Source organism: Typopeltis vanoorti, chromosome 10 (assembly GCF_054136105.1).
Source record: "Typopeltis vanoorti isolate ZY-2024b chromosome 10, IOZ_Tvanoo_1.0, whole genome shotgun sequence".
NCBI classification, from domain to species: Eukaryota; Metazoa; Arthropoda; class Arachnida; order Uropygi; family Thelyphonidae; genus Typopeltis; species Typopeltis vanoorti.
Window position 1 is genome coordinate 51,633,654 of NC_143558.1, and position 18,561 is coordinate 51,652,214.

Genomic DNA, 18,561 nt, shown 5'->3' on the forward strand with positions numbered 1-18,561 from the left:
TTATAAGATGTTGTTGATCTACAACAAAATACCAGCATATGTAAGATTGATAAGACAGAAGAACCACTGATACTAAAAAAAAATTTTTTTAACTAAAAAAAAAAAAAAAAAAAAATTAATGAATTTAGGATTTCCGAAAGTATGGATAATTCCAATAATGATCGGATGTTATGTATACTGAGTCTCAGTAAACAAAATAAAATTCTTGGAAAATGGAGCGAAATATACACAAACCAAAGAAATACACATAACATGTGGAACAAATTTTACGAGATGATTTGCTGCTCCATCAAACCATATTTATTCTTGCAATACTCTCTCTCTCTCTCTCTCTCTCTCATAAGTTTTTTTTTTAATTATGCCATCATAAATTCGCTTATTCATGTTTAGAATTTATAGGATCGTGCTATTTGCTCTACTCAGCAACTTATAGGACACACATATCACAAATGTAAATATGACCTTTCCATTGCTTCTGCCTTAGCATCACCACTTCTGGGTCTGCCTCCCACTGACGAGACCTCGATAAAGGTCGAAACCGGTCTGGGTAGTGGCCCTTCCCTTAATGCATAGCTTTATACATGTCCGCAAGGAGATGTGCTTTGCATTATGGGAGATACTGAGACAAGGAGTGATGAGAGCTTGATCCACCTTTGGTACGAGTTGCTTCAGTCCTGAACTACTTCAGGCGCAAGCTTTGTTTGCCTACACTTGGGTAAAGGATTAAACTAAATTTACCATGGAAGAAGTCAAAAGATAAACAATGCTTGGTGGGAAGCATTTAGAAAATTACAGTCAATTTTCAAAAGACAATTAGCACTATGCTTGAAAAGGCAAGTTTTTAACCAGTGCATTCTCTCTTTATTGGCATATGACTTTGAAACATTAAATGCAAAGGAAAAATAAAAAATAATACAAATGAGCATAAAAAGAGTATGCTTCATATCACAAGACAGGATCGCAAAATGAATATTTGGATAAGAAATCAAATAAGATAGAAAAAGTGAAACATCTGAAGTGGCATTGAGCTAGACATATTGCTTGAAGACATGACCAATGATCAAACAAAGTTTGCGCCTGAAAGTATCTTCAGGACTGGGGTAAGGTAGTACAACACCGGGAAACTCGTAGCAAAGGTGGAGCAAGCTAACATCACTCCTATCTCAGTATCTCCCATAATAAACAACACATCTCCTTGCGGATATGTATAATGTCATGCATTAAGGGAAGGGCCACTACCCAGACTAGTTTCGACCTTTATTGAGGTCTCTTCAGTGGGAGCCATGTCCAAGTGGAGATACCAGGCAGAAGCAGTAGCGAGGTCATCTCCGCCTACAGGAGTTGCCAAATAGTGTGCCACCATTTTATTAAATTACTCTGGATTTAGAGAAAGATGTTGAAAAAAAAGATGTTGAAAGTCTAACCAAGTGAAAAAAAAAAGTTTTTTTTTCACTTGGTTAGACTATAATAAATTTAGTTTAATCCGTTATCCAAGTGTGAGCAAACAAAGTTTACGCCTGAAAGTATCTTCAGGACTGGGGTAAGGTAGTAACACTTGGGCGTGGCTCCCACTGAAGAGACCTCAATAAAGGTCGAAACTAGTCTGGGTAGTGGCCCTTCCCTTAATGCATAACATTACACATATCTGCAAGGAGATGTGTTGTGCATTATGGGAGATACTGATATAGCAGTGATCTTAGCTTGCTCCACTTTTGCTACGAGTTACCTGGTGTTGTACTACCTTACCCCAGTCCTGAAGATACTTTCAGGTGTAAACTTTGTTTACTCACACTTGGATAAAGGATTAAACTAAATTTATTATAGTCTAACCAAATGAAAAATAAACTTTTAACATATTTCTCTAAATCCAGAGTAATTTAATAAAAAGGTGGTACACCGTTTGGCAACTCCTATAGGTGGAGATGACCTTGCTAATGCTTCTGCCTGGTATCTCCACTTGGACATGGCTCCCACTGAAGAGACCTCAATAAAGGTCGAAACTAGTCTGGGTAGTGGCCCTTCCCTTAATGCATGACATTATACATATCTGCAAGGAGATGTGTTGTGCATTATGGAAGATACTGAGATAGGAGTGATGTTAGCTTGCTCCACCTTTGCTATGAGTTTCCCGGTGTTGTACTACCTTACCCCAGTTCTGAAGATACTTTCAGGTGCAAACTTTGTTTGCTCACACTTGGATAAAGGGTTAAACTAAATTTATTATAGTCTAACTAAGTGAAAAATAAACTTTCAACTGTAGATGTTATATGTATTACTAACACTAGACATCAAAAATGAAAAGATAATGTGAAAAAGAAATTCATATTTATTTACAGTATAACGGTTCATGCATTGATAATGAAGAGGCAGCACAAACGTTTGCTGCTTCTTCATTATCAATGCATGAAACCTCTTATGAAGCAGCACAAATTTGTCTTCGTTCCATTCCTTTGATGCTCGAAATGGTGCAAGACTCATATTAAAAAAAAAAAAAAATGACAATTCAAGTGCCAACTCACTGGCACATTTCTTCAATATTCGTGGTGATGTATTATCAAGTCCCACAGCCTTATTAACATAAAGTTTGCTCAATTTTCCGCATATACCGCTTGTTCACTTACAGTCACTCTTTCTCTTTCTCATCATCAACTATTCTTAAACTCTCCATGATGTCACATTCACAAGAATGAAAGACTTTTATGAACTGCTCATTAAATATCTCCACTATATCTTCTGCAGCAGATGTCTTATACCATTTTCTCCAATCAGTGTCATCTTCCATAATCATTCTCATTCTTTTTTTTGCTGGCTACATATCAAAAGAACTCCCTAGGATTCTTTTTGGCTTCATTAGCTAACTGTTCCTCATACTTTACTTTTGTTACACTTACCAACCTTGTCTCCATAATGCCTTTTTTCTCTGTTTTACATGCTTAATCTTTTCATTCGTCCATTTCACACCTACCTTATTTAACCTTCGCCCTTGGAATACATTTAGACGTTGCTTCTACTAGACATTTCTTGAATATCCCCCAAGCTGCATTGATCTCCTTTCCAGATAATTCCTCATTCCATGTTAGACCTGCAAGCTGTCTCCTGAGCCCCTCATAATCACCAGCCTTGTAGTTCCACATATAATCTTTCCTCACAGAGGTGCTGCTGGCAACCACTCAGGTAATCTTCATGGTCACTGTCACCAACTGAGGGTGATTGGACACCTCATTTATAATTCCAAGCTCTGATGAGATAATCAAATCCAAGACCCTCAATCCTCATGTGCCCTCTGTTACATACTTTCTGAGGTAGATGTCCCTCAAAAACTCAAGAAACTCATTTTCTTTATTTCTAGTTGCTATCTCAGTCTATATTTCCATAATTAAAATCACTCATAATGATCACCCTTTTCTTATTTGCTTGGCGAATTAAATTTTATATTTCATAGTCACTACCATCCACATTACCATGTGTATAACAACATCCGACTAATTATTTCATTCTATTCACCTCTATCTCACACCATACTGCCTCAAAACTACTGGCACTATTTCTCTCTTGTATCTCTACCTTGTATCAATAGCACTCACCCTCCCTTATTTTTTCTTTTTATCTTCGAAACACATCATACCCTTCTATCTCTATTCCTGTCAGGATGTCATCCTCATCCAACCATCTCACTTATTCCAACAATTCTTGTTTGAACAGACTCAATTAATGAAACCATTTTATTTGCCTTGTTTCTTACACTTCTAGCATTTATATATGAACATAGCGGCTTGTTCCTAGATCTATAGCTAGTTCCAGTGATGCCAGTTATTTGATGTGACTTCTCCATTCTTAACTTGAGTCATTTCTTTTTCACCATATTCATCTTTGAACCTTTTACAAATCCAACTGTTTTCCCTTGATCCCAGGTCATCTTTTCTCTTTTTGTCTACACATGCATTCACATCCAAATAGAGACAATAGGTGTAAAAGTGTAATCATAATGGAAGATTTTAATTTTACAAATATTGATTCAGTAGTAGTAAAATGTCATGAGAAGAATGAAATTGAATTCATTGAGCTGTTGTGGGACAGCTTTCTCAAGCAGCATGTAACAGAATAAACTCTAGATCAAAGAGTGGTAGATCTGATTATTGTGTCAGAGGGTGTTTCAGTTAAAGATGTAACTGATTCACTTAGAGGTTATGCCAGTAGAATAACCAGTGATCAAATTATTGTTTCTTTAGCTTACTGTGTGTAATGTAATTCAGCTTGTCCTTGTATATTTGTATATACTCCAGATGATGATCTTAATATGAAGATCGAAACGTCGGGAAATTAAGTTATTTATATTTTACCACAGTTATATAATCCATAATTTCTAAAATGAATGCTGATCACCGTGCAACACTAAAAGAAAGAATAAAGATCTAACTATTCTCTCTCCAATGGGTGACAATGATTATGCAGTATTCACTTGGAAAGTGACTAAGTTTATGAATGTTCCATTCAGAAAAGGTTACACTGAACTACAATGCAGGAGATAATGACAAACTGAGGGGTACACTGAGTTCAGCAGAATGGTATCAGTTGCTGGATGGGAAGAATATCAACAGTGCATGGGAAGCATTTAAACAATACTTAAAATACTGAAATGAAAAATACTAAAAAAATACCGAAACGAACTTTCACATGTAAAGGTAAGGATGTCATTTTGCCTCTTTACAAGGCCTTGATAAGACTTCACCTTTAACTGTTGTCTGCAGGTCTCCTGATTTCCACTGTGATTCTGATAAAGTGGAGAGAGTGCAAAGGAGAGTGATAAAAATGATATTAGGATTGTGGAATACTGATTAATGAAGACAGATTGAGAATTTGTAGACTGCAGATTCTAGCAAACAGGAGAAAGAGTAGTGATATGATTGAGACTTAGAAACTTCTGCAAGGACCATACAAGATTTCAGTTGATGGAATTTTTCGATTGAGAGGGTGGGGAAAGGACAAGACGGTATCTTTGGAAGCTGAGAATGAATGCCACTAAAAAGGGGGTGAGGGCTATATTTTTCTCTCATAGGGCAGTGTATGATTGGAATGGATAGCCGTTGGATGTTGTGTGTGCAAGTATAAATTCAAGTATAGTATGATAGTTGGTGCATGTAGTATATGGCCTCCCTGGACGAGTCCCTGACTCCCTGGAGGTCTCTCTTACTACTACTACTATGTAATATCTTGTTTTATCTACTTCTTCTTCACACCATATACACTTAAATTGTTGGTGTCATTTACCCTTTCACAATATGAGTAACATTCTGCCATCCATTTATATTCTTTATCCTGCGAAAATATGCTATTTACTTCAATTTCTATCAAGTCATCCTCCTTAAACTTATCAGTTTCACTGATATCAACAATCTTCATAGCGACTGAGTCAATCAATGCCACAAATTCATTTACTTTATTTTTAATGCTGCTGACATTTGTGGAAAGAAAATTGAGTGCATTTTCAGTATTCACATAGCTACTATTGCTCTTCACAGTCTCCGCTTGACTCTGCAATATAGTATATATCCTCTCGTTTTTCAAGCCACTATCCTCCACATGAAGTGATCCTCTCTACTTTCCACCCTTCTATTCTAGTTTTCTTGCCATCACTCACTGAGTTGCCCACTATCTACTAACATTCTACTGTTTTTTAAAGATATGATGCAGTTTTATGGAATGTATAGCAATAAGATTTTCAGTATAGCTATAAGAATCATGTAAGAGTTTTTCATTTCTATTTCTACTAATGAATCAAGTTGTATTGTTTTTCAGAACTGTATGTGTTTAGCTCACCAGTGGGACCAAGCAATGCAAGAGGCTTCAGGTAGATGGCAGCATTATAATGATATGGTTTATGCTGTTAAAGAATGTTTGCAGACTGCAGAAAAATTGTTGATTGAAAATCCTTCCAACTTTGCTCGTCTTGAATCCCAGAAGGTTTGTTTTCATATGTTTGTTAAAGTCAATACAATTATATTGTATTGACTTTAACATAATCAATAATATAAAAATTATTTCATATACTTTATACTTTTTACTTTATATACTTTATATACTTCATATACTTTATACTTTCATATACTTTATAAGCAATATACTTTATAATATTTCATATACTTTATAAGGGACTTTGTGGCATGCAGTACTTGCGGCATGTATGCGTCTCGGGAATTGGATATGAGGCTTGTGAAAGAGAATGGAGAGTGTATGTGTGCAAAATGCAGGCAGTTGGAGGAAATAAGTGCATTAGAAATATCGATATCCGACTTTGTTGCTCCAGGAACGGGGAATGAATGTAGGAAGACAAGTAGTGTGATAGGAGAGAATGAAAAAAATATATATATGAATGAGAAAATAATAGTTGATAGTGTGGAAGGTGTGAGTGACTGTGAAAGTTTATGAGATGGTTTTGTTTGGGAGAGTGAATTTAGATTAAGAATGACTGAAAGGAGTGATGACAAGAGGCCATCCCTGGAAGTTACGAAAGGAAACTGTGAGCAAGAGGGTAAGGAGTGGTTTCTTTGCGTGGAGGGTGGTTGAACTGTGGAATGCATTGCCTGATGGAGTGGTAGGAGCGAGAACGGTCAATGAGTTTAAAGAGTGGTATGATAGACTTTGTGTTTCTTAGGGGGGACCTCCCCTCAATGAGTCTTGACAGACTTTATGTTCTTAGGAAGGGCCTCCCCTCGATGAGTCTTGACAGACTTTATGTTCTTAGGAAGGACCTCCCATGATGACTCTTTTGACTCCATGGAGACCTGAATAATAATAATAATACTGTTCATATACTCTTGTTTCATTGTCATGAATATAATATTTAGGTTTATTGAATGCAGTGATATTTGCAAACCTAATGCCAGTTTAATATATTACGGTGAAGTCTCATTATAGAAGACTCATAAGAATAGCTAATAGAGTTAGAATAGTTAATAGAGAATTCATAAGAATAGAGAACAAAAGAATAGTTCGTTTGCATAATACTGAAACTATTTGAGATTTGGCCAGGACTTTTTAATAGTTTTTATAGTGAGTTCACTGTAATGCCATCTGATATAATATAATTTGGCATTATCTTCTTTTTATCTTTGATCTTCATTTTTAAAATGAAGTCCTTTTCCAAAATGCTTATAGTCTATTTCTGTAGCTCTTGTCATCATCAGATTTATGCAAGTTTGACACAATAACATGAATATATTATGAAGGCTCAAAATTGTGACCCAAAGCACAACTACAACTATATTATTTACAAGTACTAAGATGTTCTCATCCAAGACTGCAATAAAGAGTCAGTCTTGGATGTTCTCATCCAAGACTGACTCTTTATTGCAGCTTGTATTATACAATAGTATTATCCTTACAGTAGATAAGTCCTTTGATTAGAAATACCCGAGTTTGAATTCCGTCTCTGACATGACGAACCTTTATGAGGTCCTTTCAATCAAATGGTGAGTTAACCAGTGTCATACAGAGATAGAGGGATTTTTTCTCCTGGAAGCTCATGTTTCTCATTCCTCAAAACAGAAACTGCCCCCATGAACACACAGGACCATTGTCAAAAATTACTTACCTTTACAGGACGCAGCTGAGGAGTGATGTGCCAGCTGCATTAATTTACCATGACCTCTAATCAGGGGACTCTACCCATTCTAAGAGATGGATGGGTTAAAAAAAAGATGATTTATTATTCATTTTAGAAATTATGGACTTGTTATAAATAACTATTTTTATTTCCTGATGTTTCAACTTTCATATTAAGGATGACCTTCATATAATCTGGAGTATACACAAATATACAAGGACAAGCTGAGTATGCTAAAGAGACAATGATTTGATCAACAGTTATTCTACTGGCATGACCTCTAGTGAAAATATAATATATATATATATATATATAGCCAGCAAAGGTTGGTCAGTTGGTAGAGCCTCTGCTTCTAATGGTGCATGCAAAATGTTAAGCAAGTTTGAGCGCAGTTTGTAGTTGGAAGGGATCAATCGTTCGATGCTGTTGGCACCCTCTCCCTCGATGAGTCTTTGGACTCCCTGGAGGTGTCACATAATAATAATAATAATTATATATATTAAAAAAACTAGGTTATAAATACAGTATACTCCACCCTGGAGTATACTGTATTTATTGCACCTGTAATCTACCATATATATAGGGGAAACAGGATGCACAATTCCTATCAGACAAAAGTTACATATACGACATATTAAATATAATAACTATGGTGAAGTTGGCCTTTCTGATCATGCCCTGAACACTTTACATGGAATTGACTGGAAAAGCACCAGTTGTTTACATCACACCAAAACATGGTATACGCATAAATTTAAGGAAGCCTGTGAGATTCTTATCAACCACCCTAATCTTAACAATAATGATGGTCTAAAAATCCCAAGCATATGGAAGGCACATATTCTACCCCAAGGAACCTTTCTCCCTAAGAATTAACTATAAACAGGACTGCAGATAATCCAGAATATCTTAAATCTAATATAACAATTGTCATGTTAAATTATGACATCACTGTTACTGTAAAAAACTAAACTGTCTATATAGAGTTAATGAAAACATAACCTTCAGAATCAGAGTTACCTTGGCTTGCACTAATTAAACAACATGAACTCTGCCTGAAGACGGTATATTCACATTTTATTTTTCAGTGATTAGGTTTTACAAGCCTGAGTCACAGTTGTGTTTTGAATTGTTGGAATAGCTTTATTTCATAAAAATAACTTTCTAAACAAAGTATTTTTAAATAAAAACAGATGCAGCATTACTAAGCACATTATAGAACTTTTATTGACATATTAGAAACTTGAGGGGTCTTTTCATGAGTTAATTGTTTGTGTGGAAATTAGGGATTTGTAAAATTTGTCAAGCCCTGTATATATTCAACTATGAAATATGAGAAAGGGGATGGTCTTAGATGAGTGAATTTTTTGTATGGTGAGTAGGGTTTTGCAATGGGTCAAGCCTTGTGTGTATATATATATATGTTAAAGTTACCAAGAAATTTTATATACTTGGTTTTAATCCTTTTCCCAAGTAAGCAAAACAAAAAAAACAAAACAAAACAATATATATATATATATATATATATAACAATTTGTAGTATTAACTTGGAATTGGGATATGTTCATATTTGTATATACTGACTATAACCGAGACCAGAATAACAATTAAATTTATTCAAAATGCAACATGTTTCATCGGATTGTCCGACTTCTTCAGGCATGAGAACATGTTTCTTATAATGTTTATTTGTTTTCTATGTTCCCATGCCTGAAGAAGTCGGACAATCCGATGAAACATTTGCGTTTTGAATAAATTTAATTGTTATTCTAGTCTCGGTTATAGTCAGTATATACAAATATGAATATATATATATATATATTGTGATTATTCATTTTTACTCAATAGAAAATATTATAAATTATTTTAAATGACTGATACCGAGAGATAAAGAGATGACATGGTTTATTTAAAAAGATACTACTAGTTTACTAGTTTCGTTGAAAGGATCAACTTCTTCAGGTATCACAATCAAAGAAATATACAAAAAATAACAGAGGCTTAAAAATTGCATTGACAGTACTAGTCCAAAAAAACAGTAGTACATTTTGAAAACAGTAATGCGAGCTTGAGTTCCAAATAAAAGTTGACTACATGCTGTCACGAGTGCGCCAGTATTGAACAGAGGCAATGTGTGCATCAGAAAGATTGAAACTTAGGGAGTTATTTATATGGGAAGAATCTAAGGCAATTTCTCTGGATTCGACAATCTTTCTTTGAAGTTCATCATAGCACACATGGATATTAGAAGTTTGTGTCCAGTCCACAATGTGTTGGCAGCCTTCATCTGAGTTAACGGAGAAAAGAACGTGGCTAGAGAGAGCGACGGCTCTAGTCCTGTTGTAGGAAATATCTCTACATTGTTCTTCCAAATGTAGAAGGATGGATTTAGCAGTTTGGCTGTAGTATAGCTTTCCACAATCACATAAGATCTTGTAGACTCCTGGAAACTGAGTTGGAAGATGTTTCTCTTTAGGTTTTTACTAAGTGTGGAGCAAAGTTTTGGGAGCGTTGTGAAGCAAGTTCTGAAGTTAAATTTCTTGAGAATTTTAGCTAGTTTTGGTGAAAGAGAGGTATTATTTCTGCCTTAGCACACCAGGCCAAATCTTTACTGACAGAAGAAACAGAAATTGAAAATGAATTCCTTTTTCTTAAAAAAGGAATTCATTTTCAATTCGGCGGCTTCTCTAGTTTTGGTGAAAGAGAGCTGATGTAAGGCAAAGAAATAAAGGCTCTGGGGGAAGAGGGATCTTCAGAAGCAGTTGAGTGATGGAGAGAAAGAAATTTTTCAATAATGGTTTCTCTCCTAATAAGATTGAAAAATTTCTTTCTCTCCATCACTCAACTGCTTCTGAAGATCCCTCTTCCCCCAGAGCCTTTATTTCTTTGCCTTACATCAGCTCTCTTTCACCAAAACTAGCTAAAATTCTCAAGAAATTTAGCTTCAGAACTTGCTTCACTATGATGCCAAAACTTCGCTTCCATACTTAGTAAACCTAAAGAGAAACATCTTCCAACTCAGTTTCCAGGAGTCTACAAGATCTTATGTGATTGTGGAAAGCCATACTACAGCCAAACTGCTAAATCCATCCTTCTGCTTTTGGAAGAACACCGTAGAGATATTTCCTACAACAGGACTAGAGCTGCCGCTCTCTCTAGCCACGTTCTTTTCTCCGTTAACTCAGATGAAGGCTGCCAACACATTGTGGACCGGACACAAACTTCTAATATCCATGTGTGCTATGATGAACTTGAAAGAAAGATTGTCGAATCCAGAGAAATTGCCTTAGATTCTTCCCATATAAATAACTCCCTAAGTTTCAATCTTTCTGATGCACACATTGCCTCTGTTCAATACTGGTGCACTCGTGACAGCACGTAGTCAACTTTTATTTGGAACTCAAGCTCGCATTACTGTTTCCAAAATGTACTACTGTTTTTTTGGACTAGTACTGTTAATGCAATTTTTAAGTCTCTGTTATTTTTTGTATATTTCTTTGATTGTGATACCTGAAGAAGTTGATCCATTTAGCGAAACTAGTAAACTAGTAGTATCTTTTTAAATAAACCATGTCATCTCTTTATATCTCGGTATCAGTCATTTAAAATAATTTTATATATATATATATATACACACACATATACATATATACATATACACACAACTATGAGATATGAATTGATCTGTTTATTTGAAAATGCCAAAATGAACGCTTAGCCTCTTCTTTGATAATTAATCCTACTCACTGACCACTGTTGACTTATGAAAAATGCAACTCTCTGAAACAGGATTGCTTTGGTATTAAATGAAGTTCTTTCCATTTTAAGGTTTCTGCTAATCTCTGATAAGAATTATCAGTTCAAAAGAGCTGTCAGGCAACTGAAAATCTTAATCATTAATAAACAGCAAATATGCAGACATCTTGGTAGCATCATTGAGTTGAAGCATACCGAATTAAATTTTTAACACTCTGAATTAAAATTTTATAAACAAATGTTTTTGAATCAAAAATATATGTTAAATTTTTTATCAAATTTTAATGACTATTTTTTTTATAAACAAAACATTTGTTTATAAAATTTCATTTAGTATGTTTAAATTTCAGTGAAGGTCTGGCTAAGGGAAAGGCGCCCAGGGAATGGAAGGAAGGTAAGATAGTGCCATTGCATAAGGGCAGTAGCACGTTGGAAGTGTCTAATTATGGACCAGTTTTTGTGTCATCAGTAGTTGTTAAGATCTTGAAGAAATTAGTTAGGAACCATTGGGCAGATGAGAGTAATGTTATCTGTGAGAGTCAACATGGATTTGTGAAAGGGCACTCTTGTTTTAGTAATATGCTAGCCTTTTATAATAAAGTTACAAGAACAGTAGATGAGGGAAAGGCATATACTGTCATTTTCTTGGATTTAGCAAAGGCATTTGACAGGGTGCCACATGATGAGCTGCTATTTCAGTTGCATCACATGGGTTTTGAATGTCAGGTTGGTCAACTGGATTGAGGATTAGCTGTCTGATAGGTATCAGAGAGTTGTGTATGGTGGGACAGTTTCAAGGGGAGAGATGGTTACAAGTGTCAGGGTTACAAGTTTACAAGGTTAAACAATACAGGTCCCACAGGACTCAGTACTGGGACCTATATTGCTTAACCTTTATAGCAATGACATTGTCAGTAAATTGCAGGGGTATATTCAGTTGTTTATGGAATGTGAAGCTTGGAAGAAGGGTTATTAGTAATAGTGCAGATGTGGTAGTCCTGCAAGAGAATTTGAATAAGCTAGACAGATGGGCAAATGAATGGGGATGTCGGTTTAATGCAGCAAAGTGTAAGGTTTGGGATGCATCGATGGGATGCTACATATTCTATTGGAGGAGCTATACTGGAGGAAGTAGGGGAGACAAGATATCTGGGTTTGATGATTGATAGAAACCTGAAATCCAGGGGACATATTGCAAAAGTGGTGAAGGTAGCACAGAGGATTGCTGCAATAATGAGAAGGATGCTGACCTGCAGAGATAAAAGAATTATCATTCTGTTGTATAAGACTCTGATCAGACCACACTTAAACTAACTATTGTTCTCAGATTTGGTCCTCAGAATTGGAAGGGGATAAATTAACTGTTGAAAGGGTACAAAGTCAGATAATGAAGATTGTTTCAGGACTGTACAATGTTAGTTATGAGGATCGACTGAGGAAATGCAGATTGCACAATTTGGTGGATAGAAGAAGGAGGAGGTGATATGATTGAGACTTTTAAACTGTCGAGAGGCAGTTACATGGTTGACACTGAGGAGTTCTTTCGCTTGGTTGAACAGTGGGAAGGAGTGATGAGAAGGGGGCCATCCCTGGAAGTTAATGAAAGAAACTGTGAGCAAGAGGGTGAGGAGTGGTTTCTTTGCATAGAGGGTAGTTGAACTGTGGAATGCATTGCCTGATAGAGTGGTGAGAGCGAGAATGGTCAATGTGTTTAAGGAGTGGTATGATAGACTTTGTGTTTCCTAGGAGGGACCTCCCACGATGAGTCTTTTGACTCCTTGGAGGCCTAAATAATAATAATAATAATAATTTAATTCAGTATACTTTGACTGAATATTCAGTGTTTTGGCAAAATTTCAAACCAAATATTCAGCATTCAGTACATCCCTAATTAAAATTGTTTCTCTTATACATATTATGCCCATTGCATTTCTTGGAATTCTACAGAGGCTTTTTTCTAAATTTTCCATGATGTCCATTTTCAATTTTTAATCAATAATTGTGAATTAACTTTCTTTTGCTTCACCATAAATTGTTGAAATAATCTCCTTAATAATCTCCTGATATCCATACATTCTCCCTATGTCCAACCAAATCTTGTTGGGAGTTTATTTTCCACTTCATTAGACTATGGTAAATTTAGTTTAATCTTTTACCCAAGTGTAGGCAAACAAAGTTTGCCTACACTTTGGTAAAGGATTAAACTAAATTTATTATAGTCCAACCAAATCATTCATTTCAACCACTACCACTAACTCTGTTGTACACTTACTTCTCATGTCCAGCACATCAATCACCCTGTTCATCCTTCCTCCTTGAAAACAGTCATTGTGCACCCTCTCATTCACTACACATTTTACAATAGCATCTCCATAGTGCTACTCTTGAGTTCAAGTCTATTTCTTTTACTTCACTACCTTTCATTTTATTCTTTTGCACTGTTCCATTCATATTTACCATACATCTAATTTCATTTTGTATATGTCTCATCTCATTTCCCATCTTAATCATTTCATTCTTCAATTCTTGCATTCCAGCAATCGTTCTTGCTACTGCTCAATCGGCTAGGCTTTTTTCTCCGTTTTTGCAGTGATGCCTGCTCTCGCATTACCAGTCAGGCTCACTTCCTTTTCTGCATTTATGCTTGCTTTTCCTTTTTCAGTTATTTTTGTATTCATAAGGAAGATGTGGTTGCAGCAGTACAAGGTGATGGAATGCATAAAGGTGAGGATGAGACAGGTAAGAATGGAAATCACAGTCAGGATCAGGGAATTGGGAGTGGTCAAACCAAAGAGAGAGAGGTGTAGTACAGCAGGTAGAATTGAGAATGTTGATGCTGGTAGAATGGCCTCAAACACACAGCAATTGTTATGTTTATACACAAATGATGGAGTATTCAAAACAATAGAGCTGAGTTTGTGGCATTGATTGAGACGATATGCCCAAAAGTAATTGGAATAAGTGAAACATGGTTGTCTGAAGAGGATGTGATGTCGGGAATAGAATTAAAAGGATATATAATTTTTTGGAAGGATACAGATGTGAAAACAGGAGGGGGGGGGGGTGTTGTTAATGATTGCAGAGGAATTGTGTCTGTGAAGTGTCGAAATTGATACTGCATGTACAGATTTTGAATCTTTGTGGTGGGAAGTTGAAATAAACAGATTAGTATATCTGAGAGGATGCTGTTATAGGCCAGGGAATGCAGAGAACACTGATTGTGAAATATTTAGGCAAATTAGTTTGGCATGTAAAAATAAGGTGATCCTGATGGGAACAAGGAGAGTGAGTTAGCTGAATTTCTGAGAGATGAGTATCTTAAGCAGCACATGATTGATGCAACTAGAGGCTTTAATGTTTTGGATTTGGTGATAACTTCACAAGATGTAATTGATGATGAAGTGTTGACACTGCTTCCAGTTGGTGAGAGTGATCATGAGGTACTTGTTTGGAAAATGATGAAACAAGAAAAGGTCTCAGCTAAAAATGGACACATGTGAAAGTATAAAACAGGTGATTATAGGAAGCTCTGTATTCAGTTACCACCAGTACATTGGTGATGATGAGCCGAGATGAGCTGAGCAGAAAAGATGTTGACAGTGTATGGAAATTCACAAGGCAGTATCTGACAAAAGCAATGTATAACTGCATACCGAGTAAATAGAGTGGGAGTGAAGTGGGTGAACAGCAAAATCAAGCAAGCTGTGCTGGAAAAGAAAATGTTATGGAGGAGGTACAAGACAGGTGGTAGTGGTGGTGATCAGATCCATGTAAAGTATAAAGTGCAGGCTAGAAAGATGGTAAGCATGGTAAAGAACAAAAAGGTGCAGTATGAGAGGAGATTGGCTGGTCAGGCCAATTTTTTTGCTATATGGCAATGGCAAACAAGAGGAAGAATAATTATGGCAGACTAACATTGGTGGATAGTCATGGCTACAGACTAACATTATTGAATGAGCACTTTATCAGAACATAACATACTGGTATAAATGATCCGGTACAATATATAGAAGAGAGGCAAGTACAGGTATCCCTCGATTAATTAACCGAGGGATACCTGTACTTGAGTATGTGGTAACATTGAGTGATTAATTAATCCCTCAATGTTACCACGTATGTATCGCGTTAACCAAATCTAATAATCAATGGTAAAAATTACAATTAGTCCATGATCGATTACTATATTAATAATTCGTTTTTTATTGTACTCTTTCAGGAAAGATAAAAAATAAAAAGAAAGTAAATGTTTAATAAATACTTGTACCTACATTATTTACTGCAATTTTTTTATCAAAAGAAGTTATCAAGAATCGTTTGAACAGTTTTAGCTTTTTTTCTTATCGACATAAATTCTACGATACAATCAAAATGACTCTCCAGACCTCGCCAAACAAGCAATAAAACATAAAGAAAAAACACTGCAAATATAATACATGATGGTATAAATTAAGTGGATATTGAATCCAACATTATTTCATAGCCGAATATAGAAACTACAAGAATTTCGTGCCAAATATATAGAAACTAAAAGTTTCGGCAGGCAAGCATAAGCCACCTTATGGGCAACTCGTAGTAAAGGTGGAGTAAGCTCCAGATCACTTTCCTTAGTATTTTCCATAAACACATCCCCTAGAGGACAAGTATGATAAATAAGCTTTTGGCTTTCTATTTCAGTAATACATGATGGTTTATTTATTTTCAGTTACAATCTAGAAATTATTGATATAAAAATAATTTTTATATCAATAGTTTGATATAAAAAAAAATTTGATTAATGCGGCGAAAAAAAAAAAATTATGTAAGAATATTTATATTAAACATTTTGCATGTATCTATCAGATCATCTGCGAGCTCCGCAGGGTTAAAGGCATGTCAATCAAAACTCTCGCCACGTATATCAAGGGATTGCAGCAATTAATTTCGCCGCATTAATCAAATCCTGCATTAAGCAAAACCGCGTTATGCAAGGGATACCTGTATTAGGAGAATTGAAGTGAAAGAAACAGAGGTGTATCAGATGTTGGTTGGATTAAATATGAATAAGGCTGTGGGCTTGGATGACATATCACCACGTATTCTTAAGGAATGTGCACCACAGTTGGTTCTGCCCTTGACATGATTATTTAATGAAAGTCTTGCAATGGGCAGGGTTCCTAAGGAGTGGAAAGAAGGCAAATAGTACCAATCCACAAGCATGGTTCTAAGACGGATGTCTTCAACTATAGAGCAGTCTGTATAACTGTAGTTGTGGTCATGGTGTTAGAGAGATTGGTAAGGAAATGAATACAGAATTGGGTCGATGGAGATAGTATTCTTTATGATGGTCAGCATGGATTTGTGAAGGGTAGGTCCTGCTTTAGTCATTTACTTGCATTTTATGATAAGGTGACAAGTGTGCTAGATGAGGGAGAATCATATACAGTGATATTCTTGGACTTTGCAAAAGCATTTGATAGATTACCACATGATAAGTTGGTCTACAAGCTGCAGAAGTTGGTCTACAAGCTAGGAATAAATAGTATATTGGCTAGATGGGTCAGAGATTGGCTCTCTGAACGATATCAGCAGGTTGTGTATAATGGAGCAGTGTCTCAAAGAAGAAGGGTAGCTAGTGGCATTTATAGGGGCCTGTTTTTGGAACCCCGCCATTTAACTTTATTGTAAACAATATATCATGTGGATTGACTGGAGATCTTCAGTTATTTGCTGATGATTCAGAGTTGGGAAGAATTATAAGTAGCACTGCTGATGTTGAATCCCTTCAGGAAGATTTGAATAGACTTTTTACTTGGACAAAAGTTTTAACATCAAAGTTTTAATATTTATTAATTCAGATTGCAACTCCAGATGAAGCCCATTTGTCTTCTGGAACTCTGGAGAAGATCATGACATAATCTTCCAGAATTTGAGATCCCTTCTTTTTCTTTTTTGTCTCAGTTATTGCTCCTATATCAATGTTTCTATTTTTTAGTTCTCTATTTAGCTCATCAATTTTGTGTGTGATTCCATGGAAATTCCAAGTAGCTACTTTTTATTTTTCAAAGAGAAGTCTCTTCCCATTAGCCAGGTCAATTCCGATTAAATCCATTCTATTCGTTTTCTTCAGAGCTTTGCAAGTAATTGGAAATTTCTCCTTGATAGGCTACCAACCTTTCACAGTTTGAGTTCGGAGGAGGGGGGAGGCTGCCACCTTAAGGCCTCCAAACCTGCCTTTTGGGAGGGAAAGCACACTCCCACTGCATGAGATGGAAAAAATCATAGTATAATAGGAAAGATTCACCCCTAGCCCTTGACTACTCTAATAGCATCGGAGGGAAGGAGCACGAGGAAGAACAAGAAAGAAAGAAGAGTTGGGACCCATCTACAGATAATATACAGCTGTATATTACATGAAGTAAAGCATGATCCAGCATCAGGTACCTCGGGTTTGCCACTCCTGTACTCACTAAAGTGAGCCTTTGAGGTTCCATCTCTCAAATATGGAAGTGAACTTGGATTCTAAAACAAAGAAACAGACGAAGACTAGAAGCAGCACAAATGAAATCTCTAAGATCCCTCCTGGGACTCACTAGATTAGATAAAAAGAAAAACACAGAAATAAGAGGATGATTAGATACAAAAATCATCATACAAGAAATAGAAGAATATCAGCAAAATTGGCTACACCACATAGAAAGGATGAATAGCAATGGGATTCCCAAACTAGCATATAAATATAAACCTACAGGAAGAAGAGACCCCAACGTCCAAGACTAAGATGGAAAGACCAACTTCATCTGCAGAGCAGGAACAGGACATAAAAAAGCCTATACCTGAATTGCTCAGAGGAGGAGAAGTTTTAATATCAATAAGTGCAAGGTGTTGCATTTTGGAGTACAGAAATATAAGGCTGTGTACTATATCAATGTACTGCAGGAAGTGGATGAGATTAGAGATTTGGGAGTGATGGTTGACAGTAGACTGAAGTTTAGAGGCCATATTGCTAGTGCTGTTATGATAAGAAGTACTGTAACATGCAAGGATAAGGAAGTGGTTGTGCCACTGTATAAGGCACTGGTCAGACCACACTTGGACCATTGTGCTCAGATCTGGTCACCTGGTTTTCAATGTGATGTGGAGACATTGGAGACATTGAATCCAACACCACTCCACAGCTGAACACAGAAACTACAAGAGTTTCATGCCGAACACAGAGACCACAA

The 18,561-nt window shown here is 36.0% G+C and overlaps 1 protein-coding gene across 1 annotated transcript in view; it reads left to right on the plus strand.

Annotated features, from left to right (window-relative positions):
• LOC150102415 (muscle-specific protein 300 kDa-like) overlaps positions 1–18,561 on the plus strand; it is a 288,507-nt gene that overhangs the window by 150,828 nt on the left and 119,118 nt on the right. Inside the window, exon 11 of the mRNA XM_090399573.1 lies at positions 5,797–5,961. Coding sequence (XP_090255699.1) covers positions 5,797–5,961 — 165 coding nt within the window. The remainder of the gene's footprint in view (positions 1–5,796; positions 5,962–18,561) is intronic.